Source organism: Melanotaenia boesemani, chromosome 17 (genome assembly GCF_017639745.1).
Source record: "Melanotaenia boesemani isolate fMelBoe1 chromosome 17, fMelBoe1.pri, whole genome shotgun sequence".
In the NCBI taxonomy this organism is placed as follows: domain Eukaryota; kingdom Metazoa; phylum Chordata; class Actinopteri; order Atheriniformes; family Melanotaeniidae; genus Melanotaenia; species Melanotaenia boesemani.
In genome coordinates this window covers 4,961,799-4,982,860 of record NC_055698.1, presented here as the reverse complement: position 1 = coordinate 4,982,860, position 21,062 = coordinate 4,961,799, and the positions used below count along the sequence as shown (strand labels likewise).

Sequence of the window (21,062 nt, the reverse complement as noted above, 5' to 3'; positions counted from 1 at the left end):
TTGAGTCTGTGAGAGCGTCTTTTTTCTTTGTTATCATGTTCAACTTTAATGCTAAGCTAGCCCTGGAAGAGCTGCATAGCCTCATGAACAATCAGCTGACTCCTCATCCTGAGGGGGCTCCTGTTAAAACTGGAGACTTTAACTATGTAGAACTGGAAACAGTGTTACTCTGGCTGGTGTTACCCTGTAATTCCAACCAGAGACAAAAACATCCTGGACCAAGAATACACAAATATCTATACGGCATACAAAGCTACACCATCTCTCCATCTTGGCTCATCTGAGCACATTTCCCTGAGGCTGACTCAGACCTGTGGTTTGTAGAACTAGACCAACTGTACGGACAGTGCAGGTGTGGAGTAAGAGCACTGCTGCAACACTACAGGACTGTTTCAAGAGCACAGACTGGGGAATGTTTCCACAGGGAGCTGACTTAGAGACATATACCTCTGCTGTCTTGGTTTACATCAACTTTTGCACTGAAGCCGTGCTGACTTCCAGAAACATCAGGCTGCTTCCGAACAAAAACCCTGGTTAGACAACAGGGTGAGGTCACAACTCCAGAAAGGAGATGCTGCCTTCAGTTCAAATGACAGGTTGGCCTATAGTGCAGCCTGTAGGGATCTGAAAAAGGCATTAAAAAAGCCAAAGGCAGGTGCAAACGACAGGTTGAGGGACACTTTGAGAACAACTCATGCAGCATGTGGAAAGGAATCAAAACCTTGACTAGCTATAAGGTAAAAAGAACACTCAAGTTAGTCTGGACAAAGATCTTTCTGATACCTTGAACAGTGTTTTTTGTCCACTTTTTAAAACCACACACTTGCTCAAAGACCAGATGGTTTCAGCTAGAGGAGGAGAAGACACTCATCCTACAGGTGAGGTCAGATCTTAAAAGGATTGACACCACCAAGGCATCTAGACCAGATGGGGTGCCTGGACACATCCTTAAAAGTCTATGCTGACCAGCAGACAAGGATATATTCATTATCTTGTCACAGCATGCTGCAGTACCCACTACCATTGTCCCTCTGCCCAAGAAGACAGCAGTTGCCTACCTAAATGACTACTGTTCCGTTACCCTTACACCTGTGATAATGAAATGCTTTGAGAGAATGACAAATTTAAACAATCTGCAGAGGATGGCCTCTCTATTACACTTTGCTCAGCCCTGTCCCTGTGTTAGAGCACCCAAATGTAAGCATCCACCATAAACTGGTCAATAGACCCACCAACCCTGGAACTGCCCGGCACACTTTGTGCATGGATTATGGACCTCCTTACCAACAGACCATAAAATGTCAGGAATCAGACATCATCAACTTAAACTCTGTACACAGGCGTGCTGCAGGGCTGTGTGCTTAGTACAGCCCTCTTCACCCTTTTCACACATGACTGTGCCCCCCTACATTCCTCCAACAACATAATTAAATTTGCTGATGACACTACCGTAGTGGGACCCATCTCAGATGAGTCCTACTACAGGCAGGAGGTCCAACATCAGGCTGAATGGTGCACTGAAAACAATCTGGTTATTGTGGACTTTTGGACAGCACACGGGAACACAGAGGACCCACTGCCTATCAAGAGGGAGGAAGTGAATTCCACTAAGTTCCTGGGTGTTCACATCAGCGAGGACCTGACATAGTTTACCACCTGTTTCCTCTAATCCCTTTTCTAGGTTCCCCCTTTTTTATTGAATGCCCTTAAATGCTTCAGTGATGAAGTCCCTCTGTTAAAAACCACACAAAGTAAGTATGCATGATACATCTTCAGTTAACCAACCTCACACCATGTTGAGAAGACCTGTTGTTTGCAGTCTTTGGCTTAAACCTGACACTACCACACTGTAAAGAAGTCAAGACTCCTCCGAGTTCTACTTGCCAAGAACATGAAAAATGGCACATGAGCTATTTAATATTTTTAAAAGGAGTTCCTGCTGTCTAACTGGTAGCTTTACCTTTCTGTCCTGCATGTGTGCAGCTTACGAGGGACGCGGGGCTCCCCTCTCACCATGCCATCTCAGGAATGTCAAGACAAATTAGCTAGCTCCAAGCTAAAAGAGTCTGCCCTACATTTTACTAGTCCCTCGGAAGAACAAATAAATGTTTATGGACAACTGGTGCTCAGCAGAGCTGATCTCCCCTCGCTTGTCATCCAAACACTGTGTTGTTGCCAGAGATTTTCAGGCAATGAAGCATCTGAGGCAAAAGTTACCAGACAAAAATTGAAAATTTAATGATATACACATTTGCTGTCATTTGTTGTGTCAGTGTGTTCGGTTTCACGAGGGTCGCTGGTCGCCTCCTGTGTGTCTTGCCCATTAGAACTCAGAATTAAATCCCTAGAGGACGCTTATCATATTACCCACACACTGAATACACTGAATGATATAACGAAAGCAAAACTTGAACTTAATAAAAAATTTGATAAATAAACAAATAAATAAATAAACACAATTCCAGATGCAAAGACTTAATTTCCTGTGGTTCTACCTAAAGTCAACTACCTGTTTTCAATGATACCCACCCAGATGTGGCAGACTGAACCCCCAGGGGCCAGCAGTCCCCCATTAGCGTGGTCAATCCAGGTCCCGGCTCCCAGGGCAACCACCTCCCCCTGCCTGCCCCCAGCAACGCTCAGGGGATCAGGGATGCGAGAGGTCCCCAATGCCCTCACCCTCCTCGCTCCAGACTGTTTGTGAAGTGTGTGTGTAAAATTGAGGGGCAGTGACCGCGCTGGGAGTGGGGCCGCATTAGCAATCCCGTCTGCTTTGTACTACATGGCCCCAAACCCCAAATCAGCACCAAACAGTGAATATAATGCTTATACCTAAAGTCAACTACCTGTTTTCAATGATAGCCACTAAACCATCCTAAAGCTGGTTTAAGTCACTGGACCAACACAGATCCAAATATCTTAATAAAATAAACCATCACGTATCAGTCTAAAAACTTTAACTGACTAAAAAGATAAAACAGAGGTAGACTGGACTTACCCAACTTTAATCACTAATTCTTAGCTAATAAGCTGCAATGTATCTCCAAATGGCTTAAATCTAGCAGTCTAGGTGAACTATGGTTCGATGTAAAACTCTCTAGCCTGTGGTGGTGTGGTGGCATTTGCATCGTTACACTCCTCATAGTCCTCATCCTCTGCATCCTGACACAGTCACTGACTTGTTCAGTGGGTTCATACACCAAGAGCTACTTTTGTTTTGTACTCCTCTTGGCAAAGAAAATTTGTTCAGCACAACACAGCAGCCAGACCAAAAGAATGAAAAAATAATAATAGATAAAATGCATCTACTGAAGACTTTTCACAGAAAGTCAGGTGACCTGGCACCTTCCTGCAGAGGTATTCACACCACTCCACCACCACTGTGAAGAATTTAATACACAAGGTTTTATGTCTTTGATTTACTGTTTTTTTCTTCTGTCAGCAGCATGACTGCTTTTTATTTTCAGTTCCTCCTGTGTACGTGAACAGTACGGCTGCTCACGCTGTTTCACCTACAGATGTGTCAAATCAGATGTTCAATATTCTGATTCGCTTTGTGATTTTCTGGGAAAAATAATAAAATAAACCTGTTTCAAATTCCTCTGTAGTTCTGGACTTTCAGACTCCAGTTTGATATATTGACACTGACGCTGCGCAGAAAACTTAACTATGAACAGATCAAAATTGCACTGTGCAGGAAAACCACGTGTCACATTTATGTGGAGGCTCCGACTGAGTCAAACCCTTTGGTTAGTGTCAAGTCCAGATGATCCAGCCCCATGCTTTTAAAAGAGCCCACCAGGAAGACCACCAGTTCAGCTTCAGAACTACAATTATCCACACCCCTCTACTAATGTTTTCCAGTAGCTGTAAGGCAAATACCCAGGTTTACCTGAGCGGCAGACCCCCTACCTGGCTCCTTTTCTCCTCTAGAAGAGAACAAAGCCCTGTGATGCTCATTACAAGGCACAGTGAAGATTGAGCGCAGATGTCAGCCCATTCATGTCCAGCCAAAAACCCTCTTTACTGCCACATAAATTCATCAGAGTCCATTTGTTTGATCTTAGCAGAGCGCTGGATATGTCACACAACTGACAAGGTATACACCTTTGAATCTCATACTGGTAATCTTGGTTTTTTGATTCATTATTGTATGAAATCATTGATGTAAAACCTCCAAAACCAAACCATTACATGTCTTTGGTCCAAAACCCCCCAAAAACTAATGTTTATCTCTGTTAACACCAGATGGGTTTTAAAACTTTTAACCAATTAAGGAAACAAAACCAAATTTACACTCAACACATCTACTGAAATATAAGAACTTTCCATCATTTTAACTAAAACACAGAAGTACTTTGAATAAAACTGAAAATTTTATTGGCCATGGAAATAAATCTGATAAGTGAGTTTAATCCTATAATCTGCGAGTGGATGTGTTAATTGCTCCTCGTAAAATAGCTACAACAATACACCTTTGTGCAGTTTTACAAAGCATAGCAGCTAGATGTAAGAATAGCAGGGCTTTCAGGGGTGGTCTTTCATCATTAGAGCTCCATACAGATTCAGCACATTTTCACAGATAACATGGCACCACACTGTATTCAGAGTAGCGCGGTGAGTGTGTAGAAACAGATGCAAAATAATAACTTCCTCTATGGCATAAAAAGGAATAATACTCAAAACTGAATTCTTGCATTTGGACTAGTTAAAATTGACATATGCTCAAGTTAATTAGTATTTTTGGATATATTTGCAGTTTCTTCAGCAGTGGGAATTTATGCAATACATCAATTATACATCAATACAACAGGCCTAGATTTAGTCGGTAAGGATGCTTGAAGAGGCTGGTGTCATTATTTGGTAAAACAGCCATGGGGCTTGTGTCCAGGTAGTGTTTTCTCCCCCAGGCTGGGTCGCCTGGGTGAGGGGTCTGATTGTTGAAAGACCCAAAACCCCTGTGATCCCAGGTTACAACACTGATGATGTGTTCAGGTGCACCATAAGGTGTATCTAAGAGCTATAATATTTACTGTTGATGGTTTTCACTGGTGCTTTCCTAAAAAAAACTTTTAATTTGTGGTTGTTAGTTTTTAGAGTACAGTCTTTCAAAATACTGTAAAATCTACATTCTGTGCCATTTTTTTAACTGCATCATAATAAAATAGATCTACTTTTAGATGCATGTAACTACAACCAGGCTAATTAGGCTTTACTACTTTATATAGAGAAACCTTTTAAACGGCAGGAATATAATAGAAAGATCCTTCTTTTCTTTTGTTATCTGCAAGCTCTTCCAAAAATCAACCAATTATGTCAATCTTAATATGTTAGACCAGGTTTATCCACCATCCCCAGTGGAGGAGTGTGAGAGAGGAGATGGAAGAACAGGAGAGAAAGACTGAAGAGCAAGAGAGAGAAGTGGAAGAGCAGGTGAGGGAAATAGAAGAGCAGGGGCATAGACAGCTCGCCCTGAGCTGCCATGTAGTGTGGATATTTTTAAAAACAGACTCAAGACCCACCTTTTTAGTTTAGCATTTTAATCATTACTTTTATTATTACTATTGTATTTATTCATTTCTTTATTCTTAACACAGGCTGTATTCAGCTTCTATTTATTTATCATTTATGTATTTGTTTAATCATTCTGATTCTCTTATTTCACGGGTTCTCTTATTTTATGGGTCTTAGCAATATTACTATTACTTTTATACCCAGGTTGGTTTTTAGATTGTTTTAGATTTGGTTTTACAGTGTTTTATCTCAGTGTTTCCCCACACCACTAGACCCCAGAATTTACAACAGCGTTTCCTTGGTCCTTTTAACTTGCTTTTACCCTCGGTGATGTGTGTGTGTTTGATGGGCAGGGGTGGGGGGGGATGGGGCTTGCTGCTATTGGGTTGGGGTTCTGGGGGAATTTACTATCTGTAAAGCACCTTGAGTTGCTATTTTTATGTATGAAAGGTGCTATATAAATAAAGTTTGATTTGATTTGATTTGATAAAGAATAAAGTCTGGTGTTACTTTTACACCCCTCAGAAGCACAAATTCGTCCCATTGCAGGAACATTTCATCAGAAACTCTGTGAAAGAATATCTGAAACTAGCAAATCTATATCATATAAGTCCATGTTCCTTCACATGCGTTGGTGGGTGTGGTTTTCTATGGCTGCAAGGTGAGGACCCCACCTATCTGCATCTGGAGGGAGGAGCTGTGTGTTTACAAAGAGAGTATTTAAAAGTATTGTACTAAAAAACTCAATAATAATAATAATAATAATAATAATAATAATAATAATAAAACAATCAAAGACCTGACACAGGACCAGAGAGATGCACTTGATTAATCTACTCAGCAGAAATGGTCAAAGTTGCTGTTAAGAAGCCATTTTTAAGTAAGGAAAACAGGGGGAAAAGGCTGAAGTATGCCAAATGACACAAAAACTGGACTGAAAGTCAGTCTTAACAGGTCTGATGGAGTGATGAAGCCTCCCCAAAGTCCGGACCTGAACAAAAGCAATGTGGGATCATATGGACAGAGAACAGAAACAAAAGGATGCCGCCAGTGGTCATCTTGTAACCCAAGGGTTGCTTATTCGATCCTCGGCCAAGTCAAGTTCATGTTGAGATGTCCTTGGGCAAGACATCGAACCCCTAATTGCTCCTGATGGGTCGTGGTTGAGAGCCTTGCATGGCAGCTTCCGCCATCAGTGTGTGAATGTGTGTATGATGTAAAGTGCTTTGGGTATCATCCCAGGTACAGTAAAGCGCTAAATAAACCATTTACCATTTACCAAAAAAGCAGCCATCACCCAAAAAGGAGCTTTTGAAATACCTTCAAGAAGACTGGAGAATTATTCCCACTTAAAGAAAGACCAGTTTAAAGACATTACAGCAAAGCTGGTCAAGGGTCAGACTGTGGTGAAGAATAAAGCTGCTCATACAATATAATGATTGTAAACCTCATTAAAACGGTAGCAACTCTGTTTTTGCCTTACTGCTTATATTGAATTTTCATTAAATTTTTACACATTTAAATAAAGAGCTGCACCAATATCTTGGCAACATATGACATTATGAGTTTTCCTTAGGACTTTATGTATTTACACAACTTAACCTGATTTTCTTTCATTTTCCACACTTTATTCCACACTTTAATGAGACTTTTACAGCATGCTTATGTAAAAAAGGCACCTAAAGCGCAACTAGAAAACTTTTGCAGGGCCTCTAGTTGCTGTGAGGCGGTCTTCCATTTGCGCCTATGTAATAATTATCACATTTCCTACAGTCCCTAAACGTCATCTGACGCATGGGAAGTAGGTGTGCAGGTTTTCTGTACGTGTAAGTGCCCGTAATTATGCGTCCAGCCAATGAGAAAGCTCGTGGGTTAAAAAAGCCGGTGTGCGTTAAGAGAAATCTCTGAGTGGAGGAGTGAGTGGGTCCGTGTTGTGTGACATCGTGGAAGTTTTTGAGACTTTCTGAGGAGGAGAGACAGACACGCGCAGCCGCTCAGACACGTTCATCCTGACATCACAGACTCTTCTCTGAGGAGGAAGGCTTGTTAACTCATCCCGTGGCCGTCCCCTTGTTTCTGTAGTCTTTCCCGGTCGTCATGTCTTCTGGTGATGCCTCGGAGGAGAGTCGGCGGGTCAGCGTGTTGTCTTGGGATCAGGTGCGCCGTTTGGATTCCATCCTGGGGGAGAGCGTGCCGATCCACGGCCGCGGGAACTTCCCCACGCTGTCCGTGCAGCCTCGGCAGATCGTTCAGGTGAGACCATAGTTTGAGTCAACTTAGATGAGGGGCGTCTATCTCCGCAGCTTGAGTCCACTCAGAAGCAATTCTTCAGTCTTTGGGGGTCCCAAGGAAAACTTTACAGCTGGCCCTTCCAACCAGCGTGCATTGCCCCTTTATTATGATATTGTTTAATTATAACAATAGCAATAACATGGTAATAATGTAATCTTTAAATGTTATCTTGTTGGTACAGCAATTATTTTTCTTGTACTTGTAAATGTTCGTTGACGGCTTTAACTTTTACTGACGTTTACATAATTATGTATTATTTTTATTAAAGTAAACTGGAGAAATATCATTTAATCTTCTGTATTTCCACAGAAATACTGAGTAGTTATCAGAAGTATAAATGGTAAATAAATGGTAAGTGGTCTGTATTTATATAGCGCTTTTCTGTACCTGGAATGATACCAAAAGCACTGATGGCGGAAGCTGCCATTCAAACTAACTAACCAAACTAACCACGACCCATTAGGAGCAATTTGGGGTTCGGTATTTTGCTCAGGGACACCTCGCCATGAACTCCACAGGCCAAGGATCAAACCGGCAACCCCAGCTCAGGCTACAAGATGACCGCTCTACCCACTGAGCCATGTTGCCCAAACACCACTCAATAACTTTCATCCATGCACTTTAATAATACATATCAGATTTCTTGCCTCTCAGATGCACTGCTGTAAGACCCAGAGAAACTAGAACGCTCCACATTCTAACTACTCTGTCTTGATTAGAAGTTGGTTGGCCCTTGGAGACCCCCTTCTGGCTCGGGGCCCCTTGCATTTGCCTGGTTTGCCTGTTGGCAAACGGCACATGAGTCCAGTTAGGTCAATGGTGTCCAGCTCCGATCTTTGAGGGCCACAATACTGCCGGTTTTAGATGTCTCCCTGATCCAACACACCTGATTCAGATTTTAATGGCGCTCCTCCACCGCTTGTTGTCAAGTTCTGGCCAGTCATGTTGGCTCATTAATTTGATACACTTGTGCTGCAGCAGGAAACATCCAAAACCTGCAAGACAGTGGTTATTTAAAGTTTGACACATGTGGATTTGTGCTTGTGTTTGTATTAGCCTAGTCTTCAGATGAGATACATAAAAAGGCAGTAAAGAGAATGAAAATGACTCCAGCTGTTTCCTTTGTTCGCTGCTGGTTTTCTGCAGTGATTAGATTTAATTGCTCACATCACCTAAAAAATATTTGATCTCAGACATACAAGTGTGGAGGATCTAACTCTGTGACTGGAGTTTTCCACTAGCTTACTAATTCTTCAGCTCCCTGAGTCGTCTTCTTTTTTCTTTCACAGCTCTTGAAAGATAATTAAAGCACTACTGAGTATTTGCTGAAAGTCTGCACTTCTTCTGGACAATATTAAAGTTCCTGTAATCTATGCTCATATTTCCTTTAAGTTATTATTTTCTGTTGTGATCTTATGGGGTGAAGAATGACGGCCTCGCTCTCTTTTTCTTTTTCACACACACACTCGCTTTAAAAGACCTATGCTGTCAAGGAGGCCCCTGCCACCTGCTCTGAACATCCCCCTGCTATTATCTTTTCTTCAGTATACAGTCCAGTAGGCAACAGGGGCCCCAAACATTTTTCTTTCCATGAGCAAAAGCAGATTTATTGGACCTTTCAGTGTTCAGCTTTTGGAAAAGTCATCCCCTGCTTTCTTCACTTTTTTCAGTAAAATAAAAAAAAGACACTTTTGTTCTTCTGGAAGTTTATTAACTGGAAAAACACTTCCTGGCATGTTTCAGACACAAAATAAGTCACATTTTGGAAGATTTTAAGATCTCAAATTAGAAGTACTTTTAATACATTTAAACCGCAAACTTGTCACGGCTCCTTCAACTTAATTAGCATAATGCACAATCATTTGGTTATTAATCAAATTTTATTTTCAATTATATTGTCATCAACACAATAATTTAGCAGAAATGGAAATAAGTGACAACCTTACCCTTTTTTACTTATCCTCTGAATCTCTTTCCTTCAGTGTTGTGCTTGATGTTGAGCTTAATCCAACGTGACAGAAAGCCAGCTACTGGTCACACAGCCTTTTGGTTTAACCCAGTCTGATATGTTTTGAAAATGGATGACAGTAAGGTAGCCCCTGGTTTCCACATTACGGCTTCCGCTGCTGTTCGTGGCCGTTTTAGTCGACGGTTTGGTTTCCACCGGGTGCACCGCAGCAGGTGTCAGAAGCGTCCCAGAAGCGACTTGTCGCGGCTCTCCGCTAAATTTACGTGCCGAGTCTATTTTTGATGGAGCACGCACCCAGAATGCGTCAATATCCTTAGTTGAGATATGGGCAGACAGGAAATCAGACACGAGAGCAGTTTAAAAACTAAAGGTATTATACAAAATGAAAGCCCCTGTGCAGATTTGCTGCTCAACCATGAAAATATTACGTATTTAACCTGTCAGGGTGTCTCAGTGTCTTTTTTCTTTATCATGGACGACGAGACATTCATCCTGGAAGTGGAGAATCACACGATTGTCCAATTCTCCTGTGATTTTGTGATCTCACAGATCCAACTAGGCGCTTCACATCTGACACACTCACGGTGCAGATTGATGTGCCACGAAGGTTGGAACAAATCCGTGGCACAGCCGTAACATGGCGTACATGCACCTGGTGGAAATGAAGGGTAAGGTGTTCCTGATTCATGGTAAATGTACTAAAACCTATTAAACCACCAGTCATTTACTTGAATGTGAATTATTCTGGGCCTAAGCACCAGTCACAGCAACTTTGAGGCCAATCCTGCTATGGCATGCTTGGTGACGTAATGGATAATCAGACTCCTGAAGAGTCACAGGAGCCACTCAGCAGCGGATTGGTCTGTGGGCCAGATTTAAATAACATGTTTGTGGGCATCTTTTAAGTAAGCCATGAAAGCAAAAAAGCAAAACTTCTGCTGTTAACAATACCACTGTTCTTTGAGACTCATTTACATCAGCAATTAATGAATCACAACTGGAACCCACGGTGGCTGTCCATGTTCCCCCATCAGCAGGCTACACCTACAGAGGCTCCAGAGTAGCATCACGTATTGATAAACTCAGATGCCTGATGACTGTGTCATAGGCTAAATACATGGGGGGAGGATTTTTTGTTTATTACCTCCTCAACAGTGAGACAGCAAATTTCAGATTTTCTTTATCTGCCTGTTATTGGTTGTGGGCTAAAAGTTTGATTCTTTGGGGTCTAAATGTGATCCTGTGATCAGTGACCCTGATCCAGGAATTTTTAAAGGACTCTTTACTATTATTAAATAGGAATAAATTTGCAATTGCAGCTTCTAACTTGTCAGATAATGCCCAAAATCATTGGTAGATGTTATAATACAACATCATTGATCATATATAGGGTGTACTGGGTGGGTTTTGGACCTTTTGGGGGTTTGGGGCTTGGATAAGGTCTTTGCTCTCTAGGTGCTTCTAGTTTATTTTTTGTTTGTTTTACCTGGATCTCAGCTTTCCTGGATAATAGTTTGTGACCTGGATTTGCAGCAGCCTGTGAGGAATGAATTAGTGTATGTCATAACGCTGGACTTGTGGGTCTGCTTGACACCGTATCACTGAGGTAACTGGAGACCAGACTGTAAACCAATGCCTCACTAGCCCTTTGTTTAGGCTGAGCAACATGAGGACACCACATGCTCCCAGGGCTATGTAAAGGAGGTAACCTGTCTTTGGCTTGTTTGTTTGGTCGACAAAGAGGCCTGCACTCTGAGTGTTTCTAGTTTGTTCTTTGTTTGTTTGTTTTGTTTTATCTAAAAGAATGGAATGAAAGATGGTAGAGGTGGATGATATAGGAAAAAAAATATATATATGTATATCAGGGCTGTCAAATTATTAAAATTTTTAATTAGAGTAATCAGAGCTTACAAATGAATCATAATTAATCAATCTATGTCTGAAGTGTGGAGTGCAAACAAGTAAAGTGCACAGAAAATGCTTAAAATAAAATAAAAATTAGGGCATCTTAATAGGTCTTAATGCAGAAGACACTAGGTGGAATAAATATGAGAAGAATGTATAACACCAGAACTCTCAGAGCTATGAAAATTTCCATAAGTCTGACTGCATTTGAATGCATTTCTTGTTGTGGACATTTGTCCCTGCAAAGTCCAGTATGTTGTAAAATCCAGCATCGATCCATCTCTGCATACCACCCTTTACAGAATACTTCCACATGATCTGATCCAGAGCCATGGGAGTCTAAAGAAAAGAACAGTGCAAAATCCCATATGGTCCAAATAACCACCTGATGCCAAAATAGGTAGAAATGATCATATTTCCTCTGTTGTCCAGTTAACACGATCAAAAGCTTTCTCTGCATCTAAAGAAACTGTTATTGTTTCCAGGTTATTGATGGTAGAATAATCTATCTGCCCTTTATAAAGCCTGTTTGATCAGGGTGTATAATGAGAGGAGTTACTTTCTCTCACCTTCCAGCTAATGCTTTGCAGATTCTTTTAGGGTCAGCATTTATCAGTGATATGGGTCTGTAACTAGATGGTATTGTGGGGTCTTTACCTGGTTTTAATAGTACAGTAATGGTGTCAGAGTTTATGTTTGGGGGTAAGTAACCATTTTCCTTTATTTGTGTCACCATTTTGAAAAATGTTGGGGCCAGTATTGACCAGAATTCTTTATAGAACTCTGCTGGGAAGCCATCCGGACCTGGGGCTTTTTACAGGGCATATGTTTAAGGGCTTCATGTAGCTCCTCCACTGTGAGGGGGGAATCTAAGGCCGTGACTTGTTCCTGCTGTAAACCTGAAAGATCTATATTGTTAAGAAAATGATGGATATCGTTGTCTGATGGATCTAAGTGTGATGTATACAGAGTTTTATAGAATCTCTAAAGATGTTTTTTATTGCATCTGGCTCATTCAGACCTACTGAATCTTTAACAGCTGATATGGTAAATTTTTCTTTATTTATTTTTAACTGATTAGCTAAAAATTTTCCAGATTTATTACTGTGTTCAAATGTCTCCAAGCGTAATCTTTGCACCAGAAATTCTGTTCTCTTGTTGATTATTTCATTTAATTCCAGTCTAGCCTTCCTTATTTGGTTCATCGTTGGTTCATCTGGTGAAGCACTGTAGGCGTCCTCTAATGATTTAATTCTTAGTTCTAATTCTAATATTTTTGAGTTTTCGTTCTTTTTTTATGTGATGCAAAAGAGATGATTTTGCCTCGCATTACCGCTTTCCCTGCTTCCCACAGAACACATGCTGGGACTCCTGGTTTGTCATTGTTTTCTAAGTATATAGCCCATTCTTTTGTGAAGTAGCTGATAAAGTCGGGATCTTTAAGCAACGTTGTATTAAATCTCCAGCTTTTAGTCGGTGGTGTGATTCTCGTGTTCCTCAAAGTAAAGGAAACTGGGGCATGGTCGCTGATAGTGATGGGGTGAATCTGGGTCTCTGAAATCTCACTTACCAAAGAGCTGCTAACCAGAAAATAATCTAGCCTAGAGTATGAGTGGTGAACTGAGGAAAAAAAGTAAAGTGTGCGGTGTGGTGTAAAGTGTGACATATTTTGAAGTTTCTCAGTGAGCATTTTGCGAGTTTATTCATAAAAGTTTTATAGAGCAGTTTGGCCAAGCTATTTGTGATTTGGCACTTTGTATCCGGGATTACTTAAATCGCCATCATTGCCTTCGCTATGAATTTAGTGATAGTGTCATTTCTTGCCAACGTTTACTTGCTTTGTCATATGGTAAATGTTTACTGAATGACTCCACAAGGGTTTGAGTGTATTGTGCAGATTTAATGTCTTTTCTTTGGCCATAGTCGTGGTTGTGAAGTCACAAAGTTTTGCATATTCCTCACATTCCTTCGTATAGTTCATTCGCAAGTGGTGGAACAGATTTGTTGTTAAACTGCTTTTAACAGTGACATTTTTTTGGGCATATCTTGCATATAATGTTATTTTGACCGACGTCAGTCTTGTCAATGCCGAACCATTTCTAGGCTACTGACATGGACCCATCCATCCATTTTCTGCCTCTTATCTGGAGGGATCCTGAGGCGTTCCCAGGCCAGCTCACTCGCTGTCATTGCCCACGTGAGCATTGCAGTCCCCCTGAACTGCTATTTAGTGCATAAACACAAACAACAGTCAGGACCCATCCCCCCACCCGAAGGCGGAGGGAGGCTACCCTTTCATCCACCGGGGTAAACCCCAACGTACAGGCGCCAAGTCGGGGGGCAATGAGCATGCCCATACCTGCTCGGCACCTCTCACCGGGAGCAACTCCAGAATGGAAGAGGGTCCAGCCCCTCTCAAGGACAGTGGTTCCAGAGCCGAAACCGTGTGTCGAGGTGAGTCCAACTATATCTAGCCAGAACCGCTCAACCTCACGCACCAGCTCAGCCTCCTTCCCCGCCAGAGAGGTGACATTCCACGTCCCTAGAGCTAGCTTTTGCAGCCGAGGATCAGACCGCCAGGGTCCCCGCCTCTGGCAGCTGCCCACAGCTGTGGATTAACTGGAGGGACAATCTAGTTCTAACAGGACTTGTAACCAGGCATAGGTGTTATGCTCAAGCTTTAACAGACACAGAGACAGCAGAAGATGCTCCTGAGGAAGACCTACAAACACTTGAACAACAGGTTGTAAAGTTTCTTCAAAGGAAAAATATTAGTGGCAATATCCATGTGTCATACTTAACAGAGCAAAGTAGCAAAAACAAATCCCGCCGTCATTATCAGATTCATCAGTACAAAGCAAAGAAATAACGTGCTGTCACAAGCAGTGAAAATAAAAGGGATTAATGTGCATATTAATGAACAATAACCATGAAAAATGGAGACACTGCATGGGAAGCAAGAATGTTAAGCAAGCATAAGAATCTCACTGCAACATGGACAAGAAAAGGCAGTGTCTGAATAAAAGAACAAGAGGGATCACAGTCAAGGGCTCTGGAAATTCAAAGAAACATAAAACAAGCTATGAACTTGAAACATAGTCATTGCTAAGTCAAGTAAAAGATGACGGGAGACACAGGTTCTGTAAGTGACAGTTGTGATGCAGGAGTGACAGAGTTTCTGTGAGACAACAGACTCAGACAAGGCACGCTTCTAAACAAACGTTTATTCTATTGAGCAATCTTGCCAACTTAATTTAAAACTTGTCTTGAAGCAGAGAATTCAAAGACTCGTTGAAGGTACACTCTGGAGCACAACAATGAGCATTGCACCAGTCTGTTGGAATTTATCGATGAGTGCTTCAGCCTCATCGTCATGGGCAGGGTGAGCCCCACGTCCAAACTCCCTCTGCACCCAAAGCCGCTTCAAGCTCCAAAAAGAAGCTGGAAAAAGGAATCACCTGGAGCAACCTCTCCCAGTGGGGAGATATTTAGATAAAAATCTTGCTAGCTTCAACGCTCGTTTGGGCTTATTGGAATTTCTCAAGCTCTGCAGGAGTCTCTGGAATTTAGTTATGGTTTATTTTATTTAATGTGCACAGTGTAATATGTGCTCAGTGTATTATTTTTACTTGCAAAATTTTATATGTGATGCTTTTGGATATTAGTGCTATTTTTAAGAACAGCATCCCACTGTATATTTTTTATACCGTCTCACTTTCCTTTTGGAGCGTTTGAAAGTTGCTGACACTGCATCCCTCCTGGCAGCAATTTTCTTAAGTATGTCTACTAAGTCTCTCTTACTTCGTTTGTCTATGGGATAAAAAATTTAAATTTTTTAAACCGAACTGTGTTTTCAGTTCATTAAAAAGACCTGCATTTCCATTTATAAACACCCCCACACTTTTTATATTGCACTGCTGCCACAAATTATTAAGAGTTTTTTCCCCTGCGGTAAACAAAGAGTTGCTCCATAATGGACACCATTGTTTTGATAGAAGCGGTCACTTTGCAGATCGTGTTCAGCAGCAACATACAGTACCTGCCTCAGTAACCTGCCACTGGTTTCACTTACCTTTTACTTCCTGCTGTATTTTTTCCACAACAGCCTGATATTCATGCAGCTTATTTTAATGTGTAGAATAACTAAAATATTAATGTAGTATTATGTTAGTCCTACTTTATTTCCATGCTGTATTAAATTTCACCTTAGTTTCTTTCTATTTGAAGCAGTAAGGAGTGAACCTGTTGAAACTTCTACTTTTGGGTCAGTCTCCTTTAATTATTATCTTGTTTTAGATTCCCATCACTCAGATTTGTCTCTTTATTTTTCAGGTAGTCAGGGCTCGACTGGAGGAGCAGGGAGTGACTGTACATGACGTTAAGCTCAATGGCTCGGCGGCCAGCCATGTGCTTCATCAGGTCAATGGCCTTGGCTACAAAGACCTGGACCTGATCTTTGGCCTAAGTCTTACCGATGACAAAACTTTTCGTCTGGTAAAGGATGTTGTGCTGGATTGCCTGGTGAACTTCTTGCCCGAGGGGGTGTGCAAGGAGCAAATCACAGCTCTTGCCCTCAAAGAGGCCTACGTGCAGAAACTGGTGAAAGTTTGCAATGATACAGACCGCTGGAGTCTCATCTCGCTGTCCAACAACACTGGCAAAAATGTGGAACTGAAGTTTGTGGACTCCCTGAGAAGGCAGTTCGAGTTTAGTGTCGACTCTTTCCAGATCACGTTGGACTCACTGCTGCTTTTCGACCGCTGCTCAGAGACGGCCATGTCTGAGACCTTCCACCCTACAGTGCAAGGAGAGAGCATGTATGGAGATTTTGAGGAAGCTTTGGATCACCTTCGCTCCAAGACTATTGCCACCCACAGCCCTGAAGAGATCCGGGGAGGTGGGTTGCTCAAGTACTGCCACCTGCTGGTGCGCGGCTTCCGTCCATCATCTGAAAGTCAGATGAAACAGATGCAGCGCTACATGTGCTCACGCTTCTTCATCGACTTCCCCAATATTAGCGAGCAGCAGAGGAAGCTGGAGACATATCTGCAGAACCACTTTGTGGGCATGTGGCACAAGCGATACGAGTATCTAGTGACGCTGAGGCAAGTAGTTGATGAAAGCACTGTGTGTCTGATGGGCCATGAGCGCCGCCAGACGCTGGCTCTCATTTCTGCCCTCGCGCTCCGTGTAATGGCTGAACAAAATGCAATCCCTGCTCTGTCCAACATCACCTGCTACTACCAGCCTGCTCCTTATGTCAGAGACGTCAACTTCAGCAACTACTATGTTGCACAGGTTCAGTCACTGATGTCTGCAGGTAGTAGCTCTTACCAAACTTGGCTGTCTTGCAGCTGAGCAGAGACGTTACAGATGTGTTTTACTTTTATATTGATAGGCTCTGCTTTCCTTACATGCAGTGTCTACAGAAAGCAGCAGCATTGTGTTCTGGTCCTGTTGTGGTTGCAGAAAACAATTTGTCACCATTCCACACAAATGTTCAGCGTTCATCTTCATTGGTCAAGCCCAACGGACTTGTCTTTCTGGAACATGAAGTTTATTATATATATATATATATATATATATATATTATTGACTGTATTTAAATGTACATTTAGAAATGACTGTACACACTTCATTTGTTATTAATTTGGCCATAACACGTAAGCAGAAAAACTGTGTTAGTATTTCTTCTTAACCACATGTGTAAGAGAGAAAAATTGGAGAAAAGGTTAGGTGGGTGAATGTGGGAGGTGTGTAATGATGTCAATTCAATGATCAATCAGCCAATGGCATTAATACAAATTGAAAAAATCAAACATTGATACAGTTCTGATTTTTTTAGACACGTTTAAGAAAAAACAAGTGGAATTGTTTCCATTTGCTTTATTCTAACAACCAAAGTTTAATGAGAAAAATGCCAATATCCAAAGCATTTGTGTCACTATCAGTATGTTCCTTTAAAAAAGTTGTTAACTAAATAAATTAAACAAATAAATATAATTCAGAAAATAACCGAGTTAGTAACTGAGTTACAGCATTGACTGTAATTAATTACTTGGAAAAGTAACTTTAAAAATCCTCAAATATGTTCCCTTTGATGGAATTTAAAATTCCTCTTCATGTTTATTTATTCATAATAAAACCATATTAGATCTCACTAATGTATGATATGGAAACCTAACGGTCTAAATTACTAATGTAAAAATCATGGACACTAATCTGAGGCTGCTGGAAGTCGTGTTTTCGTGTCCTCCTGAGGAGAGGAGATTCTCCACCATGAAAAAGAATCTTCCAGTTATGATGGACACTCCCCAAAACGTCTTTCATCTCTGTGAGGGAAAAGTGGTGTCTGTGGTTCCAGATTAAAACGTTTTCTCTGGCCGTTGCTGTGTCTCCTGGTCGTTTGTGTGTGTGGCTGTGATACTGACTGGGTCCGCTCCTTTACCGTCAACCAGGCGGTGACTCGGGGAGAAATGATGACGAGCGGTGGAAAAGGTTTGCTGGTGGACAGAGGCTTCACGAAAACAAAAGGCACAGATCCTTCAGGGCAAAATTGGTCATAAAAATAATAAAAAGTTAATAATAAAGCCATAATTTTGTACGCATTTCTTTTATGTTGTAGTCTGCAAAGTGCAACAGTGTCCATTGGAGGTCTTTTACATACAAGGACAATTAGTTGGATTAGAGTAGAACTTCACTGCCCAGAGAAGCTGAAAAGAATCATAAAATCAGCAGAAGTTGTTTGAGGAATCGTACTAACGCAAAGTTATCTACTGAACAAACACAAGCCGAACATCAACATTATTTATCAGGTTGTAACATTTTCTAAGGCTGTGTCCGAATGTCCACCCTGCTCCCTAACCCCTTGTTCACTGCATAGGGCTGCACTACATAGCACACTACATAGAGATTCTCTTGGCGATTCGGACATGAAGCTGTCTATTTTTTCATTGCCGCAAACCACTTGACTACCGCCATCACCACGACAACCACAATGCGTGTCAAGATGTCATTTCAAATCCAATCCAAAGTTGTGTGTAAATATTTTTATTTTATTCCTTATGTTGTATTTTATTCTTTTTTTGTTTGTTTATAGGTAATTTCGCGCAGCTTGATTTTTTCACCCCCTTGCTCCATGTTGAGCGTCTGCCCGCAATGCATTGTGGTCTATATTGATCCGTCTAGTGACCATAGATGCTCACTACTTTTCAAGATGTATTCTGGGTCATTTTTAGTGCCCTATTTTTTTCTCTCTGGACATTCGGACGCTCTGAGAAAATATCATGACCCCTATATAGGGCACTATGTAGGGAATAGGGTGCACATTCTAAATCGGACTGATTTGTTTGTTCTGTGGTTAAAACGGGTGTTCTCGCTGAACAAGCTGTCCGATCTTAGCCGGTCATCCAGCTGATGCCTCGGCTGATCGCCTGGTTTGAATAAAGTGAAAATTCTGTGATAAATGGTGAGGACCTACTTAGCTTGCACCCGGTCACAACACAGCAATTCTTCTACTCAAACAGTTTCTGCGTATCACTCCGCCTTCTCTTCACTGTAGCAGCAGCACATTTTAGTCCAAACAAATTGTGAAACAACAAAAATTAATCTTATCTTACAATAATAGTAACGATAATGGTGTTGTAACGGATGAAAGAGTAGTTAGTTAGATTACCTATTACTGGAAAAAAGTAACGCTGTTAGTAATACTGTTTATTTTACTCCCATCACTATAATAGTCAGACAGTACTAACTTGGTTATTGAAAATATTTGATTTGAGACTCTAGACTGAAGTAAGGTTAACACTATATCCAGCTTTAAAGAAACACTACTCAAGTTTCCTACCTCAAACATGCTTCTTACTCATTTTGATAGCTCACTGACATTTATAGTGGTCCCTTGTCAATCGCAGGAATTACCTTCTAAAAATAACCCGCAATAGGCAAAATCTGCAAAGTAGTCAGCTTTATTTTTTACAATTATTATAGATGTTTTAAGGCTGTAAAACCCCTCAGGATACACTTTATACACTTCACAGGCAGGCATTAACTTTTTCACACTTTTCTCTCTTGTTTAAACACCTTCAAAGTTTAAACCTTCGTAGAAAAGATTTGTTTAGCATGTTCAAAAGTCCAACTTTTTGTGCGATGGTTAGCATCTTCCTCTGCCTTTTGGGTGCTGCTGCAGGTGCCTTTGACGGTGCAGAACGTTTCACTGACATTGGGGTTTGTTGGGAAGAAAACTTGTAAACATACAGTACAGCACTTCAGAGTCACAGTGCCAGCGATTGAAGATTTATGTAAATTTGGCAAGCTGAATGCATTCTGTACTATACAGGAGACATAGCATGGCGGAGATTGATTGACAATCTTTTAACACAGCTACCTGTGTACCACAAATCAAGCACACTGCTTTAATTTCTGTGAAGACATACTTGGCAGTTTATGTCTTGTTAAAAAGACGACTTTCGTTATCAACTTTTCTTAACATGAGCTGACATCTTGAGGGTAACCTAACTAGCATCACTTGTCGCTATTCACCTTCACTCAAAGTTCGCATCACGCGCATACATCAATACGGAAGTAGCGTAATGCTTTTCAAAATAAAAGCAAAGTTGCATTGCACGCAAAACATAGATATTTCTTTAATCTATCTATGTTGAAATTTATGGGCAAGACAGGGAGGGCCGGATGTGCCCCGCGGGCCGTAATATGCCCTGGTCTGAACTAAGAGCTACTTTTGTTTAGATTTTTTGGGGGATATTGTTTTTTAGGAACCCCTGATGATTGTCAGCTTAGTTTACCTGTAAAAGCTATAAGAAATTCTCTGTTGTGTTTCTGTACAGGTGTAGCAGTTGGTTGTCTGGTGTTAGGTCGAATTGAAGGATTGTTGCCTTCCATATACTCTATTTTTGTCTTCGCTTCCTTTTTTCTACTTTCCTTTTTACTTTTCTTCATTCCTCTTCTTGTTTTCTGCCCCCTCCGCTCAGGTCCAGCGAGATGACATTGGCAAAGCAAATCTGTTCAGCACAACACAGTTTGCTACAAATTTTGTTTGCTGGACAGGACAAGTAAAAATAAAAATGGTAACAGAACCCAGTTTAGACAGACAATTTACCAGTTTAGACAGGTAATAGCAGCCAATCTCCTCACTGAACCTAGATTAGAAGTCACCTCCTTGCCCTACTTGATAATTATCACTTTATTAAAATGACAGAGATGAGGGAGGGCTAAATTTGCATTACCAAATACATGTATTCAGTGATGTTGTTTGACTGTCTGTTAGCAACATGATTTAAAAAGTTATGGATGGATTTTGATTACATTTTGAGAAAACAATAAGAAATGGAATAAAGGAACAAATGATTAGATCTGGGGGTGA

The 21,062-nt window shown here is 41.1% G+C and overlaps 1 protein-coding gene across 1 annotated transcript; it reads left to right on the top strand.

Annotated features, from left to right (window-relative positions):
• Positions 1-7,445: 7,445 nt before the first annotated feature.
• On the top strand, positions 7,446-18,125 carry tent5bb (terminal nucleotidyltransferase 5Bb). The gene is made up of 2 exons (XM_042011414.1): positions 7,446-7,767; positions 16,013-18,125. The coding sequence occupies exons 1-2, from the start codon at positions 7,612-7,614 to the stop codon at positions 17,036-17,038; spliced, it is 1,182 nt and encodes a 393-aa protein (XP_041867348.1). The 5' UTR covers positions 7,446-7,611; the 3' UTR covers positions 17,039-18,125.
• Positions 18,126-21,062: the final 2,937 nt, after the last annotated feature.

Bases quoted from the DNA above. Each gene is read 5' to 3' on its own strand.
- tent5bb (XM_042011414.1), top strand. From the start codon at position 7,612: ATGTCTTCTGGTGATGCCTCGGAGGAGAGTCGGCGGGTCAGCGTGTTG. The intron at 7,768-16,012 runs GTGAGACCATAG...TTTATTTTTCAG, and splicing joins AGCCTCGGCAGATCGTTCAG to GTAGTCAGGGCTCGACTGGA.